The following is an 18,912-nucleotide window of genomic DNA, read 5'->3' on the forward strand; positions in this document are numbered from 1 at the left end:
CGAAGCCAGGTCGTGGTCGTCACTAGGGTCCAGAGTGAAACAGCCGCCCGCCCGCCCCCATTGGGGGGTCCCAGCCGCTTTCGCACTTCACCGACCTCACCGATCAGCAAACCACGCGGGACCTCAGCCGTGGACTCGCTTACCAGCACAAGGACAAGAGCCACCCAATGACGGTGCCGGCATTGGCCCCGCCTACAAATACCGCCCCCAGATCCCGGAGGCCAAATCGAAGCAACGTTTTTGGGGACTGAGGCTGCGGCCGCAGCCTAATGGAGAGAGGCCGGCACGGTATGGGCGGGGAGGAAAGGGGCTGCGCACGAGGGCACTCTGGCTTCATGTAGTATTGGTCCCGGGTAACCGTCCCGCCCTCCCCGGAGCCAATCGCCAGTTCCTGCCCGGTCACGTGGCAGGAGCCCCGGCCCGCCCGGTTTCACATGGTGTGAGTCATGCAGTGACCTGCTACGAGGCCCGGCCAGGTCCTTGGCCCGCAGTCCGCCTTGAAGAGACCGCCGCCATTGTCCGCGGGCCAGCTGCTGCTGTAAGACGGGGGCTCGGGGTCGTCGTTCTGGGCCGCGCTGGCCGGCGTGGGTGAGGCGGGGGGGCGTGTTGGGGGCTTGGGGGAGGGGTTGGGGTGGCGGGGGCGGGGTGGAAACGTGGAGGGGAGGCGGTGAGGGCGGTCAGTGGGGGCAGGCAGAAGGGTTCAGAGTTGGGGGGAGGGTGGGGGTTCGGGGTGGACGTGGAGGGGGAGGCGGGAGGCGGTCAGTCGGGGAGGCAGAAGGGGTCAGAGTTCAGGGGAGGGCTGGGGATTCGGGGGTGGACGTGGGAGGGGGAGGCGGTCAGTGGGGCAGGCAGAAGGGGTCAGAGTTGGGGGAGGGTGGGCGGGGTGGACTGTGGAGGGGGATGCGGGAGGCGGTCAGTGGGAGGCAGAAGGGGGTCAGAGTTGGGAAGGGTGGGGTTCGGGGTGGACGGTGGAGGGTGGCGGGAGGCGGTCCAGTGGGCTGGCAGAAGGGGCAGAAGTTGGGGGAGTGTGGGCGCGAGGACCGGGGTGCAGTGAGGGGGAGGCGAGTCAGTGGGGAGGCGAGGGGTCAGAGTTGGGGAAGGGTGGGGGCGAGGCGGGGTGACGTGGAGGGGGAGGCGGTCAGTGGGAGCCACTTATTTTCAAAACGCAGCGTTTGTACCTGTGGGATGAGGCCTCCCCCTCCCTGGCGAGCCATAGACCTCTGCCCAGCTTCCTGTGTTGTATCAAGCTTCTGGCCCCAATGCAGCGCCGCCTTTCGGCATCACCGGTGCCTGTCACTGCTTAGTGGATGCAGAGGGAGATTGACGTGGCACTGAGCGGTTCCCTGCTGCTAAGGGGGGTTCGGGGGTGGACGTGGAGGGGGATGGGGGAGGCGGTCAGTGGGGAGGCAGAAGGGATCAGAGTTGGGGGAAGGGTGGGGGTTCGGGGGTGGACGTGGAGGGGGATGCGGGAGGCGGTCAGTGGGGAGGCAGAAGCGGTCAGAGTTGGGGGAAGGGTGGGGGTTCGGGGGTGGAGGCAGGGGTCCTGCTGTGTAAAGTCCCTTCTGTCTGGGCAGGGATCCGCCTCACCCCCTGCCCCAGGGCAGCGCCTGCTGTTTTCGCTTGGCACCTGCTTGGGCAGGGGAGTTGGACAGGGCTGGCTCCAGGCAGGAGCGCAGGGCTTCTTGTTCCTGTTGCCCATTACACTGAGCCTAGGCTGGTGGCGACCCCCAGACTGTGGCAATGGGCCGGGGTGGGGGGGTCTGGCTGCTCCTAATCTCCTCTTTGAGCCCAGGCAGCTAGGTTGGGCCTTGGGCCGGCAGCCTGGTGGGCTCTGAGCGTTCCTCCTGTCTGGTCTGGCTCTGGCTGTGGTGCGTGGGCTGAGCTGCAGTTTGTACCGGTGTGCTCGGCCCCTGGGCTGCATTCCTTAGCTGGACGTTCGCTAGCAAGTGTCTGCCCTGGTGGGGTAGAGCCATCCAGCTCTTAGTGAGTCCAGAGGCCCCATCTGTCCCCTTTGGCAGCCCCTGCAAAGACCAGGAATGAAGGACCTCTGGAGACTGAGCCCCCCTTGTGCCCACAGCGCCTGAGCATGGCAGTGATGGGGCTTTGGCAGGATCTGCTCTGTGTTTGTGGCGGGGGGGTGTCTTCAGAACAGGGTTGAGAGGCATCAGTGGGAGGCTGTGGCAGGTTTGCGTCACCGCTGTCTGCTCGACAGGCCCTGCAGACGAGCTGTTGGGAGGCTAGACTGGTCCTGTGGGCCAGCGAGGGTCCAGTCTCCTTTCACTGCAAGGATTCTCCCGCTAAGGCTTCCCTGGGGTAGGAACCTCTCTTCCCTGCTGAGCCAGAAGGACTCTTACACTAATCTGTAGTTGTTCTTGGTGAGCATCCCCCAGGAGTGTCTTCAGCTGATCTAGATAGTCACTTTTGGGGGGGCATTTCACTTCAAGTCCTCATGTTAAAGGGGACAGGTCTACCCGTCAGCACAGAACTGGGAGCCAGACCTCCTGGGTTCTGTTCCTGGCTCTCTGAGCCACACTGTGCCCTGCTTCACCTCTTCCTCGCTGGTAAACAGGGGTGGCCGGTGGTGTTGTGGGGGCTAGTCTGCGTCTATCAAGTGTGAGACAAGTTGTCATTTGGCTTAAAAGGGGGGAAGGGCAACAGCAGGACTGCAGGAAAACAAGTCACTGTAGCTTTCAGGATGGAGTAACCCGGCCTCTTCCAGGCTGAGAAGCTGGGTTTCCATAGCAGTTGTCAGAAGCATGTTGTTTTGAGTAGATGCACGAGTTTTTCTAAGCTTTGGCTTGAAGCCCATGGCGTAGCAATTCTGCAGCGCAATGGAGATGCCCTGCGGAAGGGCACCTCTCCTGGCAGTGGGGTCAGACTGTCTGGTATCCTCGCGGTGACCACGGTCTTGAGGGTCAGAGTGTCCCTGAACACTGAGAACTAGTCAGGCCTGTACTTTGATGGAGTTGCAGGTTAGCACCTGCTCTCATAGCGGAGTCAGGTGGGCATGGACAGCCTGGCTCCTCTGTGAGAGACAACTCCAGACTTGGTGCTCAGATGAAGGGGCAATTGAATAACAAGGTGACAGTGCTGCTGGCTCGCTCGCTCAGTCAGGATTTCCCCAGAGGTTCTGTGGGCCTGCACCACTCTGATCCACCCCCTGCCAAAGTGAACACCACATCGGGAGTCGGCTTGATGAGATCCATGAATCGGGCGGCTCTCAGAGATGGTACTGGGTGCAACATCTGTGACGTGGGCTTGCTGAGCCATCGGGGAATGGTTTCTAGTTGAGGCCGGGCACGTCCTGTGCAATTCTGGCTCCAGTAAAAAAGAGGCTAGAACCGATTAGCGCCCTTGTTTCTGCATTCTTGGATGGCCAGCGAAATGCCAGAGAACCCACTGGGAATGCGCCAGGGCTCGCAGCCGGCAGTGACCCCTGCCTCTGGCCTCGTGTCTGTGCTGTGCAGTCTGGGAGCTGGCGCACAATGGAAACAGTGTCTATCACCTGGCATGTTTTGTCAATAAAACCCAGGGCCAAATATGTTCTGAGCCAGTGAGAAAGTGCTGTAGGAACCTGCTTTGGTTTGGCCTTGTGCTAGTCAGTGGCAGCTGTGACTGGCTGGGCCTAGGGGCTGCCCTGGTCTGTGCAGCAGGAACTGTAGAACCCAAAACAGTAAACAGCCCCAGTGCAGACAAGTCTGCCATGGCGGAGACACTCAGGCATCTGGGCACATGTGGGGGTGGGGAGAAGGGAAAGGGGCCCAGAAATGCTTCCGCCCATGCGATGGGAGTGGGAACAGCCTCCCCGCCCTGGGGTTCCTTTGCCAGAGCTGCTGGCGGGAGCAGCTCTGCCCCTTTGCAGGCTGCTCCCTGGGTGCTGTGCAGCTGTGCGGGTTGCTCAATTGGCAAGGGTGACTCGTTCCTTCCTCCTTTTGTGGTAGGGCCTACTGGGAACAGTTTTGCTTCCTCTCTTGCGTTCCTCACCCTGTGGCCACTCCAGCCAGAGTTTGGGGTGTTGATTCACCCTCCCCCAGGTTGCGAGGGGCCCCGCTTGGCATATTGCAGTCAGGCTGGCAGTAACTGACAGGCGTGTGGTGACCCCAGTCCTTCGGCTCCTAGCGTGGGGAGAACACGAGCCACTGAGGTCCTGTGGCTATTGTGGGGGGTGTCTCCCATGGGCCCAGGATAGGTCTCCGCAAACAGCCCTGGAGAGGCCAAGACTTTGTCCCAGGTCACAGGCTGGCAACAGAGTTCTTTCCAGCCAGTGGGGCAGGAATGGGCAGGGCTGGGGTGGGGGGTCCTGGGCATTGCAGACACCTGTTTCTCAACAGAAGTGAGACCCAGCAGGCTGGAATAATCTCCTGGCAGGCACGCGGCTGGTCTGGAGCAGGGCAGGGCTAGACACCTCCCTTGTCCGCCTTCCCTGACCTGGCCACAGACTGGGAGGCAGGCTGGGTGTAGTGGGCTCTGATCTGCTTGTCATGGAATTTGAGCACTGTCCGGTGAGGAGCCAGCCCCACGTGAGCTGCCAGCTCCCTGCTAACCCCAGTGATTCAGGGGCTGGGGCTGGGCATCCTGGGTGACTGGCTGTCCGGCAAAGGTCAAACGGCAGGGCCGAGCCTGACTCCCCTGCATGCAGCCAAGACTGTCCCCTCGGCTGGCTGGCTGGAGCATTGACACTGCCCTGAGCAAGCACCCCAGCCAGCCTGATGGGTTAACTCTGGCTGAGTCCCTCCGGCTAGAGGCTGACCACAGATGTGAGGGGCCTGGGCAGCCAGCCACCTTCCCTCAGTCCCCTGAGGCAGTGGTCCCCAACGTGGTGCCCGCAGGCGCCATGGCACTCGCCGGGGCATCTGTTGCACCCGCATACTGGCCGGTGGACAAGCATCCGCCGAATAGCGGCATCATGAAGAGGAATCGCTGCCGAAATGCCGCTGATTTTCGGCAGCATTTTAGCGGCCACGCCTCTTGATGTTGCCGCTTCTTGGCAGCATTTCGGCGGATGCTTGTCCACCAGCCGTGGTCCTCGATGGCTCATCGTCCAGCGCCCGCCACCCAGAAAAAGTTGGGGACCACTGCCCTAAGGCATCTAAGGCAGCCTGGTTGTCGTCCTCCCTGCAGGTCGCCCTGTGTGTTCTGACCCATGTGGGGTGGCTGAGTTAGCTGCGGGGTGGCTCTGCAAAGGTCTGCTCAATGCACTGAGTGCTCGGTGCTTTAGAGACTGCCAGGTCGCCAGGTCCCTGCCCCCAAGGAGCCTGTGAGCGCCTGGTCTGTGTGCAGGGTGAGCACTGGCTTGGCAGCAGCAATACAGCACTCATGCCAAATCAGTGCCTGCATTAGAGGCTGGCACAGGCTGGACTGCCCTGATCCCGTGACGGCTAGTTTAGTCGATGCAGCTTGTTGGTGGACCAGGCCTAACCTGAGCTCGGTGTCTGGTGAGCAGGGGAGGGGAGCCGGCCTGGGCTGATGTGAGCCTGCTGATGCGTGCACTTCCTGCTGGGGCTGTTTATGGCAATGACTAGGGGGCACAGGCCTGTGGGGAGCCTGTGAATTCGGGGGTGGGGGTGGGGCTGGCAAAGCCCTGGATTCTGGCCTTGGCCTATGGGGGAAGGTATTTGATGTTTTGGAGGTGACTTGCCACCCTCTCTTCCTCCCTGTTCCTTTCTAACCTGCTTTGCTGCAGGTATGACTGACATGCTGCGTACACCACGCAGCCATCCAGCCTTCGCTCTGTTACCCACCCCCTGTATCTGATGTGATTCCAAGGCTGGAACGTCTGCCTTCAGTTATCTGCTCTTCAGAGCAGGGGCGCGGCCTCCTCTGTGCCTGGGGTGCAGCCTGGACGTTTCTGGGGCTGTGTGAATAATGCACGTCTTCTCCATTCTGCAGCTCGATTTTCCAGCTTGTGCTTCCTAGTGCCCCTGGGAAGCGCAAAGGAGATGTGCTGTTACTAAGGGGAAATGTCTCACCACCAGTGTCCAAGGAAGAGCTGGGCTGCTGGAAACCATTCTGCATCAGATGTTCCTGCACTGGAGGGGGGGTTAAGTGCATGTGAATTTCAAACTCTGTAAAGGAAGGAGCTGGATTGGATGAAGCTGTGCCCTGCTGCTGGCCCTTAATTGTGCTTGTTTGAGGCCTGGGTTCTTGGCTGTGACCTGAGAGATGAGTTGTTGGCCTTTTCCTCTTGCAGGCAGAAATTGGTTACTGCTTTAGCTCTGCACAACATGCTATGTTTCAGAGCCTCTCCTGCTCCGTGCGCTAGTCAAGCTGGCCCTGATCGGGGAGCGTTTGAACTTCCTGGCCGAGTGCTCATTACCCATGTCTTCAGAGCCACTTATTTTCAAAACGCAGCGTTTGTACCTGTGGGATGAGGCCTCCCCCTCCCTGGCGAGCCATAGACCTCTGCCCAGCTTCCTGTGTTGTATCAAGCTTCTGGCCCCAATGCAGCGCCGCCTTTCGGCATCACCGGTGCCTGTCACTGCTTAGTGGATGCAGAGGGAGATTGACGTGGCACTGAGCGGTTCCCTGCTGCTAAGGGGAGACCTGGGGGCAGTCAGGAAACTGACCCAAGGCTTGTTCATGTCTTGCTGCTATTGCTTGGGCAGGCTCTGGGCAGCAACTGGCCCTGAATCTGAGTGGTGGCTGGTGTCTCTCATACCCCCTCTGCCTGGCTGGTGAGTGGGACACTTTCAAGTCCTGGTTTGGGGGTCGGGAGTCAAACGGTTTATTTAGGATGTTTTACAAGTCCCTGCCATGTAAACCTCAGAAACAAACCAATCATCCTTACAACTGTGTGAGTTTGTTAGAGACCTTGTAAAGGATTTAGTCACCGTCTGTCAGTGGTGTGACCATGTTCGTGAGCTTTAGTGCAATGCCCGCGCCATGTGGTTTCTAGTGATTTGAATTAAAGCTGATTGCAAGCGCTCACTGGGGGGCAGGCCCTGCGCTGTGCACACCTCTGTAAAGCAGGTGGTTTCTGTGGGGAGGGTTTTAGGCCCAGTGTCTCTAGCAGGGCTTGTGCCAGGCAGCTGCTGCGAGTGCGAGGAAGCTGGGCTCCTTGCAGCTCTCCGCATCACCGTACTGGGCTGCTAGCGGGGGTGAGTCTCACCCCACCGGCGTGTGGCCTGCTGCCCCTGCATGCAGAGAGCGCAGGAGCATGACCCCCTGCAGCGTCCTGCCCAGTTCCCACAGTGCTGGGCCCCCCGCACCATTGGAGCAAGGAGAGAGGGGTTTTTCAGGAGTCATGGACAAGAACAAGCCGCGGGTTGGAAGGTGAGGTGATGGGCAGAGCCCACGCGGCCTCAAGCTGCAGCAGTCTCCACGGCTCCTGCAGGGCCTCTGCCAGGGCGAGGGCCAGTGTCCCAGCGTAAAGGCCCAGGGAGCCCCGCAGGATCGTCCCCACCTGTGGACTGGAGGGGCAGGGATGCAGCACAGCTGTGGGCAGGGATGCAGCACAGCTGTGAGCATGGCTGGGCGAGGTGACGCTGTGGCCAGGAGCACCAGAGACACACTGCCCTTGAGCTCCTTGGTACCGGTCCCCCACGGGCTGGGGGCCGTACAGTCCGCAGACAGCTGCGTGTCCTCACAGGAACACAATCCTCCTAGGTCAGCAGGAGCTCAGCCGAGCCTGGGGTCCTCCTTGAGCAAAGGGGTCGGTAGGGGCGCTGATGCTGGCACATGTTCCTCCATCTGGCTGAGGCTGTTCCGGCTCATTTCTGTGTTGGGGGCAGTATGGGTCTAGTGCGGTGATTCTCAACCCGCGGGCCACTTGCAGCTCAATTGGCAAACAGCTGCGGACATGTGACGCCCATAGGCCATACAGGTGGTGTATATACGGTGTGGATGGGGTCCACATAACACAGAGAGCTGCGTATGCAGCCCACAGTGGTAACTAGGTTGGGAACACTGGTCTAGTGGTTAGAGCATGGGTCTGGGTGCCGTATCCTGCCAGCACTGCTGCTGTGGTAGCCTCAGCCAGCCCCTGCCAGCACTCAGCGTGTGCCCAGCCTGCTCCTAAGCCAGCAGCCATCCCCGCGCAGGGCTGTCAGACCTAGTGCTCCAGGAATAGGGGCTGCCCAGACCCATCCCGGATTGCTGGGCCCAGCCGGGTGCAGACTGTCCCTGCCCTGTGGCGCTCCCGGGGTGACGGCTGGCGCTGACTCACGGGTGTGGTCGCAGGCTCAGGGTGACAGGGCAGCACGTGAGGATCACTGCACTGTGGAAGGAATGAGCCAGCCTGGCCAAGTGCTCACTCACACTCCCTCTGAGTCAGGGGCCCCCGCTGGCTGGAGGGGCAGGGCGCTGGGTGAACCGGGGAGACCCTGCGGTGCCCTGAGGGCTGCCTTGCCCTGGCTGCGGGAAGGGGCATGGTGGGCGACCTCATCTGTACCTTCAGGGCCAGATTGGCACCCTTGGCCCAGCTGGAATGGGCGGTTGTCTCTCACTGCTGACCCTGCTTTGTGGGTGGAGGAGGGGCCAGATACCACAGTGATGGGCCCAGTAGCAGCACACGCAGGATCTGTCTCAGCATCGGTGCGACGCCCCCTATGTGTGTGAATGAGGTAGTCATCAGGCTGGACCGCGGCTGCTTTCTGCGTATCTGGTGGGAATCACGGGGGCAGCTGCTGGTGGGGACGCCCTGGGCATGGGGAAGCCACAGGGAACCTGTCCACCCCTAAGCTCCCCAGAGCAGAGCTCCCCATCTGTCTGGAGGGCCATGCCCTAGAGCACTGCCTGGCACAGGGCTTCCTGGTGCCCTTCTGTCTGCTGACAGCCAGGCTGCTCGGTTGGTGTGGGTGGCTCACAGCAGCCGGGCTGGGCAGGGTGGGAGCAGCTAGGCCAGGCTGGGGCTGGGGCTCAGGCTGACTGGAGGTTTCCCTCTTGCTCTTCTTTTCAGGTATCTGCTACACGATATTTGACCTGGGCTTCCGTTTTGATGTGGCCTGGTAAGACGGCTCTTAAGTGCTGACCCTGTGGTTGGGTGCACTGCCTGGGGCTAGGTGGGCTAGCTCCAGCGAGCAGGGCTTCCTGCTAAGGGCACTAGCTGGCGTAGGTGACCAGAAAGCATCACTTGCTCCATCACGTTGGCCAGCAGTCATCCTCGGTCAGGGTCGAGCAGGGAGAACATGCCCTTCCTGCCCCGTGCAGCTGTGGGGAGAGACTGCAGCTCTGGCAGCAGAGACCAGAGCCTTCATCACTCCCCTGGCGTAGGAGCCGCTCCTCTCTCTGTCTCCCATGGCTTGGAGCCCGCTTGGTGCTGGCTTGGACTGAGGGCAAGCTACACCTGGCTGGCCCAGCGCCCTGCTCACTCCTGCTGTGCACTGTCCCGTTCCACGGCTGGATCCTGCCACAGAGCGCGGGGCTGCAGCTCTGCTCCCCTCCCTGGTGCAACCAGAAAAGCCTGCAACCTGCCCTCAGCGTCCAGTTGCGCTCTGCTGCCCCTGCCCTGCCCCTTCCTGTGCTGAGAGCTCTCTGCCAGCTGCCTGTGGCTCTGCTTGCTGGCAGGCGCGATCCAGATTGCCCTGGGCTGGGTTGGGCTGGCTGATTCCCCCAGCAGCCGGCCCTACGCCTTCCTCCTCCAAGGGCAATGGGAACAAGGCTGTCGAGTGTTCTGCTAGGCCTGGGCTGCGCCGCAGAAGGAGCCTGCCTGGCCATGTCAGGGCTCTGGAGGGTGAAGGCTGGGGACGAGGCATGGCTGGGTCTGCTTGGGGGGCTCTGCCACGTGCTGTGGTTCCTTGCTCTGTGCTGTAGACCCCAGGCTGGTGGCTCCCCTGCCCTTTCATGGACCACCCACGTGGGCAGCTGTTGGTCTGGAGTGGTCAGGAAAGCCAGTGAAATGTCTCTGCGTGCTGGAGCCCCCAGCTGGCTGTGTACGCATACAAGGGTGACCGTTGCATTGAGGAGGCCCACACAGCAGGCAGCCGTCTCACCTGCCACCCTCCTCCAGTGGAAGGGAGACGCTGGGCTGTTGACCCCTGGCCTGTGGCCCTGGAGTGCTGGGATGGGTGGGGCCAGCCCTGACTCTGCACTAACGAGGTTCCTTTCTGCCTCTAGGTTCTTAACGGAAACCTCCCCCTTCATGTGGTCCAACCTGGGCATCGGCCTGGCCATCTCGCTGTCCGTGGTGGGCGCAGCCTGGTGAGTTGGGTCCCATTGTCTGGGACTGCCGGTCCCATGGGGTTTGCTGCTCCCAGAGCCTGTCTGCTGAGGGTCCTCCTCGGGAACTGGGACTAGCTATCGTGTGGGTGGCGCTGCCATGCCTGAGTCAGCCCCTCGGCAGCGGCCTGGCTCCGACATGACAGCAGGGCACCCTTGGGTCTGGGGCAGCACCTCTGACAGGCCTCACACTCCTGCTGGCGGCTCTGGAGAGCTGCCAGGGGATGCTGGTGGCCTGGGAGATGTCAGGGTGTCTGGCTGGTCTCTGGGGGTTCTGTGCCAGTGAGTGCCAGTAGGGCTGGCAGCTGCCCTGTGTCTCTGCCCTGTGGCGTGAGCCGGGAGTGCTAGGCATTCAGCTCCCGCTGAGCTTGTTGCGAGCTCTCTCTGGTCAGCGCTCAGCTCTGCCTCAGGGAGACACTGTCTTCTCGTTGGCAGCGCCCCAGGGCTTCCTCACTGACTGCCCTGTCTCTCGCAGGGGGATCTACATCACGGGCTCCAGCATCATCGGCGGGGGAGTGAAGGCCCCCAGGATTAAAACAAAGAACCTGGTCAGGTAAGGACAGCTGGTGCCCAGTGCTGGGGCTCCAGGACAGGCCCTGGCACCTGGGGGGGACAGCACCCCAGGGAGCCAGTCAGCAGTTCACCTGAGCTGCTCACACTTCCCCAGCATGCTGGCCCCTCTGGGCTGGGCGGTACGGTGCTGAGCCCATTGGTCCACTGCTGGGGCTGGGGCTGGGGCTGGGATCCCAGCCCTGCTAGGGCTCCTGTCCCCACAGCCCACCCTCATCCCTGGCCCACGCGCTCCGGTGTGCGGGGGCACCAGTCAGTCCACACTTGAAGGAAACAGCTTCTGCCCGGGCCTCTGGGCTCCTCGCCCTGGAAATGTGAATCATCCTGAAGCACCAGTGCATGCTGGGAAAGGCAGTGCTTCCTATCCCTGGCTGGCTGCAGGCCCCCAGGTGCTGTGGGGGCTGAATTAGCTGTGTGGGGTACAAGGCCCTGCACCCTGTTGTCTGCCTGTTGGATTACTGTGGGATGCTTCCCCTCTGCTGGGTGGCGAAGGGCCAGTGCCGCCCCCCGCGGGAGTGTCTCAGCAGTGGGGCTGGGGGGCTTAGCAGGGGGAGAGGCACTGGCCCGTGTCAGCATGGGAACCCCACAGGGAGACGACTCATCTGTCAGCATGACAGGCAGTTGTGCGGGGCAGAGGCTGGGCTGTGGGTCTCTGGCTCCAGTTGCTAACGCTGCCCCTTATCCACAGCATCATCTTCTGTGAGGCCGTGGCCATCTACGGGATCATCATGGCGATTGTCATCAGCAACATGGCTGAGGTGCCTGCTGGCGGGAAGGGCGGGGGGGCAGGTGCACCCCCCAAGCAGCTCCTGGCGCTCTGCACAGTCTCCCCTGACCTGTCCCTATGGGGAGAGAAGGGGCGTAGCCAAGGCTCAGAGTCTCTTCACTGCTTCCCTCCAATATCACTGGGCAGGACAGCAAACCCAGCGCTGGCGCCTGGCAGGAGGAGCCTCTTCCACATGGGGAGTCCCTTGGCTCCCCTGGCCTGCGGTCCTGGCTCTAAGTGCCCTGCACCAGCCATGGCAGTGCCAGGAGCCCTGGGAGCTGGTGGTAGTGGGCAGAGCCTGGCGCCCCACTGGGCTGGGTGCTGTGGGGCGTTTCTTGGCTGGGATAATGGGTGCATGGATCCAGGCTCTGTGAAGCCACTGTGGCATGGAGGGTTTGAGCTGGGCTCCAGGAAGGGAGATGGCAGGAATCTGGTAAATCCTGTTGTTCCAGCCGAATACAGGCAAGGGGCAGTGCCTGAGCTCACCGCTGGAGCAGGCCTGGGCCTCTCGGGAAGGATTGTGGCTTCGTTGTCCAGAGCAGGGCAAGACTCGCCCCGGGTCCCACCATGACTTGAATCAGATCTGGCTGTGAGTCTCAGCCCATCTCCCTGGCCCGCCAGTCACACTGCAGAGCCGGGTGCATTTGTCCAGTGCAGCGTGTGGGGTGCGGCTTGGGCAGGGCAGTATGACACAGCAGGGTCCCAACCTGCGGGCGACACCTTAGTAGGTGTGTCTTGCCGCCATACGCCTGCTCAGACAGACACAGCCACTGGTTATGTGCAATGGGAATCTCCCTCTGCCCTGGTATGGGGCGGGGGAGGGTCCTATGAAGCAGGTAGCTACGGTTCTGACTGGGACTCTGGGGGTTCGGGTCCCAGCTCTGGGCAGCCTGTGCCTGTCCCCATCGCAGGGAGCTCTGGCCAGGCTGCTGTATCCCTGTCACTAACCCTGCACCATGTGTCGTCTTCCAGCCTTTCAGTGGCACCACCCCAGAGACCGTCGGTGCCAAGAACTACCATGCAGGTAAGCGGCATCCTGCACTGTGTCTGGAGGGGCCTGTGGGGCCAGCGGGCTCTGCCCTGAGTGGAGGGAGGCTCCTGCACCCCTGCCCCATGCCAGTGTCTGTTCCCGGTGCATGCTCCGGCATGCTCTTCCCTCAATGTGTGCACCTGGGTCGCTCTCCCCAGTGAGCCACGGGCCCCTGTGTGCGCAGTGCAGCTGTGAGCCCTGTCTGGGCCCGGGGGCAGCGCTTTCCCCTAGGAGCTGCACCTCTCCTCTGGGGCAGGCAGGGCTGGGGAGCAGTGGCCTGTCCCACTTCCACCCCTGCAGGCCCAGCTGTTCAGGGTGGCAGCCTGCCTCGCCTAGCATTGGGAGTGGGGGTGTCTGGCTGGGTAGCGTTGTACTTAAAGTGCTCCACAGGATCTTTTCAAGGGGAATACATGTGTCAATCCACACTGTACCATATGCATACGAGATAGCGCGTGGATTGATACGTGTGTTACCAATAAACGTGGTGCTTTGCCTTATTCCTCCGAAAAGATCCTGTGCAGAACTTTAAGTACAACGGTTTGGTGGAGAATTGCGAAAGGGGGAAAGGTACCATGAGCATTTACTGAGTAATGAAGCAAACTTTGAGAAGTATGGAAAAGTGATGATAACCCTTGGAAAGTATTAAGAAGTGGTCGTTCATTAAGGGATGCACACCCCCGGGGATAAAGAGAGGAGGAGAAGTCGCTTTCTCGCTCCCCCACTCGTAGAGTTGCCAGCATTAGCAAGAGAGGAGGAGAAGTAGCTTCTTGCTCCAGGAAAAGAGGTAGTGGTAAATAAGAGTAAAGAGATAAGCATTGCTATTTAGGCCCAGTGGGAGGCTGGGTACACTGGGAAATGTTTAAACGTAAGCAGTCTCTTTAAGAAGGCTCCCAGAGAGGAGACTGAGAAATTGGCCTTTGTAAAAGATTTTATCGCTTGTACAATACAGCCCTTCGTGAGCCTGCCAGCAGATCGGCCTGTGCCCTCTCAATCTCCACCCTACTGGGTGCCTGCAGCTGGCTCTGGACCCAGGACGGCTGCTACAGGGCAGGGAAATGTTGCTTCCCCTTGGATGCTCCTATGTAGCCATAGGTGGGGGACCAGCCTCTGGGGGGTGGTATCTTCCTACATAGCTGGGGTCTGGGTTCACACCTCTGCTTCCCCTGCCCCAAACGCACAGTGCCACCTGCTCTTGGTGTGCGGCAGCGATTTGAGCTCACCTGGCACTGCTGGTGCAGGTCACAGGGCCCTGCCCGGCAAAGGCACTTCAGGGAATTTGGCAGCCTTGGTTTGTCCTCTTCATATTCTGCTCTGTCCCCTTACTCTGCGCTGGCAGCTTCTAAGAGTTTCCCAGCCTAGCCAGTGCCTGGAGTGCCCCAGTGGGCTCTCACAGGAGGAGGCCAAGCCCCTGTGCAAGTGAGGCCTTGGCCTTGGGCCTGCTGCATCTCACCACTCCCTGCCCCACCCCCTCCAGGTTTCTCCATGTTTGGGGCCGGCCTGACTGTGGGCCTCTCCAACCTGTTCTGCGGGGTGTGCGTGGGCATTGTGGGCAGCGGGGCTGCGCTGGCTGACGCCCAGAACGCCAGCCTCTTCGTCAAGATCCTGATCGTGGAGATCTTTGGCAGCGCCATCGGGCTCTTTGGGGTCATAGTCGCCATCCTGCAGGTAATGGCTCCTGCCCTCTGGGCCCAGTGTGCTCCTGGGGCCCCCAGACGTGAGCTGCCCAACTCATCAGACAGGCCTAGGTGTCTGCAGGGCCTCCAGCGGGGTGATGGGAGGGATGCAGCAACTGTTCTCTAGTGAACCGAGAAGCCCACCCAGGGGACACTGGTGGGCGGGCGGGTGGGGGGAATGATACAGCAGCTCCATGTGGCCTGGCTACTGGAACCCATCGTGGCATAGCCACAGGGCACTGGAATCGGAGCGGTTTGTGCCCAGGGCTGATCGGGGAGGAGCAGCCTGCGGGTCCTGCAACTGCAGCCAGGCTGCCTGAGCAGGGCAGTTGGGGGGCGCTTGGCAGAGTGTGCTCCTGGGAGGGGCTCGGGATGTGTTCTGACCTGTCTCCTTTCTCTCTGCAGACATCTAAAGTAAAAATGGGGGACTGAGCCCCTGCCCGTTCCGGCCTGGCCCCCTGCGGGCGCGACTGTACATATTTATTTAATGTTTCTATTTCCTGATCGGGGGCGTCGCTTCGCCGCGTCGGGAGCAGGTGCCCAGGTGTATAGAACCGTCCCTGCTGGCCCGCTGGCCCCATCTGTGTGTGAATTCGGCTCCCTCCTGTTGGCCCAGCCAGCCGGGGGTGGGGGTTACTGCCTGAGTGTTCCCGGTGTGTGTACAAATCAATCGACCAGTATAAGTCAGTGTCACGTGAAATAAACATGGTTCCTGTCCCTGCCTGCTGCATTCTGTCTGTGCCATGCGCTCCCATACTGCCCTCAGGGCACGCCAGGGCGCTGCCAGCCCTGCCTGGCCACAGGACATGGCATTGTTCCCTATGCTCTTCTAGCAGTGGCAGGGCTAGCTCGGAACTGGTTGGATGCTGCTGTGAGCTATGGTGCTGCCCTCAGCTAGTGCCGGGGGAGGCACAAGAAGAAAATTCTTAAGCTGGCATGGAGCTGTTCCCAGTGTGCCAATGGGTTAGTGGAAGGGGGGCCTGCCTCAGAGTCCTCCTACAGCTGCCTCAGATACTGCTGCAGCTGAGGGAGACCCTGGGGTTAGGCTGGCAGAGAGCTGAGGTTGGGAGTCATAGGCACAGTGGACATGAGGGGGAGGGTAATGTCATAAGAATGGCCACAATGGGTCAGACCAAAGGTCCATCTAGCAGAGGATCCTGTCTGCTGACAGTGGCCAATGCCAGGTGCCCAGAGGGAATGAACAGACCAGGGAATCATCAAGTGATCCAGCCCTGTCACCCATTCCCAGCTTCTGGCAAACAGAGGCTAGGGACTCCCTGCCCATCCTGGCTAATAGCCATTGATGGACCTATCCTCCACGAACTTACCTAGATCCTTTTTGAACCCTGTTATAGTCTTGGTCTTCACAGCATCCTCTGGCAAGGAGTTCCACAGGTTGACAGTTGTGTGAAGAAATACTTCCTTTTGTTTGTTTAAACCTGCTGCCTGTTAATTTAATTGGGTGACCCATAGTTCTTGTGTTATAAGTAAATAACACTTCCTTATTCACTTTCTTCACACCAGTCATGATGTGTTAGAGCGCCATTATATCCCCCATTAGTCGTCTCTTTTCCAAGCTGAAAAGTCCCAGTCATTAATCTCTCCTCAGACAGCAGCCGTTCCAAAGCCCTAATCATTTTTGTTGCCCTTTTCTGAATCTTTTCTAATTCCAATATATCTTGGTTGGGCAACCCATCTGCACGCAGTATTCAAGATGTGGGTGTAACATGGATTTATATAGACGCAATACTATATTTTCTGTCTTATCTACCCCTTTCTTAATGATTCCCAACATTTTGTTCGCTTTTTTGGCTGCTGCTGCACGAGTGGATGTTTTCAGAGAAATATCCACAATGACGCCAAGATCTCTCTCAAGTGGTAACAGCTAATTTATAGTATCAGGGGGGAGCCGTGTTAGTCTGTAGCTTTTTACAGATCCAAAGAGTCCTGTGGCACCTTACAGACAAACAGATGTTTTGGAGCATAAGCTTTCGTGGGTGAATGACGTGTGTCTGATGAAGTGGGTATTCACCCATGAAAGCTCATGCTCCAATACATCTGTTAGTCTATAAGGTGCCACAGGACTCTTTGTAGCTAATTTATAGTTGGGATTATGTTTTCCAACATGCATTACTTGGCATTTATCACCATTGAATTTCATCTGCTGTTTTGTGAGATCGCTTTGAGGCTCTTAGCAGTCTGCTTTGGACTTAACTTGTAAATGCTTCTAGTAGATTGGTGAGGCATGATTTCCCTTTATAAAAACCACGTTGACTCTTCCCCAACAAATCCTGTTCATCTATGCGTCTGACAATTCTGTTCTTTGCTGGAGTTTCCTATAGTGTCCTCAGCCCTGCACCTTATTTCTAGGAAGGTTTAATGTTGAGCAAGGTGCTACTGGCCAAGGCCCTCTGGAAGCTGCACCTGATTTTGGAAGGGGTGCATTCAGGGGCTTAAGACCTGCAGCAGAGCACCTGCTTGGCCCTACTGTGAGGTGGGCTGGCAGTCGTCTGTGCCCCTGAGTCCAGAGCACAGCAAGTCCCTAGGCAACCAGCAGCTGCGCTCTGGGTGGGGAGGGAGCATCTCTGGCACAACCTGCCCCTCTCCAGGCTGGAAAGGTGCAGCCTGGGTCCCCAGGGGAAGGCTATGGCCAGCCTGCCCCACATCAGGCCTGAGTCCCCCTATTCCAGGCAGTGGGGCTGCCTCTGCTCTGAGACTGGAGCCACCCTGCCCTCGGTTGTGGATGCTTCTCTTCTGCCTACTCCAGTGGTTGATCAGTCACTTGCCTGGGGCCCAAGCAGCAGCGGTGGGCACGGGCTGGAGATGGCTTTCTGGGCACTAGATTCTGCAGTCGCCCCTTCTGCCTGTGTTCCCTGCCAGGGCATGGGTAATGGCTAGGCTCTCGGCTAGGAGGGTGCATGGGGATGTCTGTAGCTAACTGCCTGGGATCGCTTCCCCATCTGCCCCCCTGGCTGCTCTAATTCAGCTGCTGTATGGTGAGGCTGGGGAGCTGTAGCAGTTTTCTCCTCCCTCCCCCTCCCCCGTTGGTGAAGAGCTGCCCACATGTGTGCACTGCAGCTGGGCCCTTCAGCAAGAGGTCGGGGGCCTGGGTGTGAGGGGAAGGGGGACACAGCAGCTCCAGCGCGTCTCTGCTATGGGAGGGCCTCGTGCTCTGAGACACCTGTCGCCTCGATCTGTCCAAGTGCCTGGGGCCTGAGCCTCTGCTGGGAAGAGAGTAAATGCTTGCAGGTCCTAGCAGGGTGGCTCTGCTGCCTGCTTTGGGAGACGCCGGGGGGGGGGCTGGGGAAGGCCAGGTCTGGCTGCCCATTGCCCCAGGCTGTGACAGCGATGGGCCGAGAGCGAGGGGGCCTGCAGCGGGGTTAGTGCCACATCCTGAGCTGCACCAAGACCCCTGCGGTTCTGCATTAGCGCCTCCTGCGGGAAGGGTGGGAGTAAATCGGACGCAGTGAGTGCCCTGGGCAGGGCTCGGGAGCTCTGCTTTCCATTTGCCACAGCCAGGAGCCAGCGAACACGAACACGTCGGGCAGTGGCGGCCAGCAGCGGCTCCCAGGCTGTGCTTCGCTTTCATGTAGAGCAGCTCAGCCTGGGGCAGAGCCCAGGGGCCCCAGCCAATGCCCGTGTGCTCACGTGGAGGGTGAGTAAAGCTACCTGAGCAGGGTTTCTGGGGGCCACTGAGGTTTCTGGGGCCTCAAGGGCAGAACTGATCCATTGTCAAGGTGCAGGACAGGCTGGACCCGCCCAGCGGGCTGTGGGTGTCGGCTCGCTGTGGCCTGGCATTGGCCTCCAAGGGGACACCTGTCCCTCGGGGTCGGGGCTGAGCTCCACTCACCTCACCTGGGCTCTCAGCAGAGGGGATGAGCTTCACTGCCTCGGCTTAGAAGGGAGAGACGCAGATTTAATATCAGTCCCGTGTCCCAGGAGCCCTCCACAGAGTTCTCGCCGGGGTACAGCCTCCTGCTCTGCCATGGGCATCTGCCACCTCACAGGGGCTGCCCTGCAGAGCTGTCACACTTGTAACATGCATGTGGGCTCTGGAAGTAGGATCACATTCCTGTGAGCAAGGATCTGTCTCTGGTGGGGCCCCAGAGTGAGTCAGACTAATGTCCAGCTAGCCCAGGGTCCTGTCTTCCGACTGCAGCTAGTGCTGGATGCTTCAGAGGGAATGAACATAACAGGGAAATCATGGTAGTTTCTGCCTTAGCATCTCTCGCTTTCCTAATGGTTTCTAGCAGTCACTCCTCTTATTGCTGCTGCACTTTGAGTGGTGTTTTCAGAGAACTACTCACAATGACTCCAAGATCTCGCTTGAGTGGTAACAGCTAATTCAGACCCCATCATTCTGCATGTACAGTTGAGATTATGTTTCCCAATGTGCATTACTTTGCATTTGTCAACATTGAATTTCACCTGCCATTTTGTCACCCACCCGGTTTTGAGAGATCCTTTTGTAGCTCTTCGCAGTCTGCCTGGGACTTCACTATCTTGAGTATCATCTGCAAATTTTGCTACCTCCCTATTTACCCTTTTTTTCCAGATCATTTAGGAATATGTTGAATAGAACTGGGCCCAGTACAGACCCCCCAGGGCAGGGCAGGGTAGGCTGCAAACGGGAGAGCAGCCCTGGCTGGGGTTTATCCAGCCTGTTCTTAAACGCCTCCAGTAATGGGGCTTCCCCACCTGCCCTTGGGCACCTGTCC

The 18,912-nt window shown here is 59.7% G+C and overlaps 1 protein-coding gene across 1 annotated transcript; it reads left to right on the top strand.

Annotated features, from left to right (window-relative positions):
• Window positions 1–529: 529 nt before the first annotated feature.
• Window positions 530–14,916, top strand: ATP6V0B (ATPase H+ transporting V0 subunit b). Its single transcript, XM_075067553.1, has 8 exons — window positions 530–588; window positions 8,897–8,945; window positions 10,054–10,137; window positions 10,631–10,708; window positions 11,414–11,483; window positions 12,464–12,515; window positions 13,996–14,186; window positions 14,600–14,916. Exons 3-8 carry the CDS (start codon window positions 10,079–10,081, stop codon window positions 14,624–14,626), a joined length of 477 nt encoding a protein of 158 aa, XP_074923654.1. The 5' UTR covers window positions 530–588; window positions 8,897–8,945; window positions 10,054–10,078; the 3' UTR covers window positions 14,627–14,916.
• Window positions 14,917–18,912: the final 3,996 nt, after the last annotated feature.

The sequence above is a fragment of the Chelonoidis abingdonii genome, chromosome 7, assembly GCF_003597395.2.
Source record: "Chelonoidis abingdonii isolate Lonesome George chromosome 7, CheloAbing_2.0, whole genome shotgun sequence".
Taxonomy (NCBI): Eukaryota; Metazoa; Chordata; order Testudines; family Testudinidae; genus Chelonoidis; species Chelonoidis abingdonii.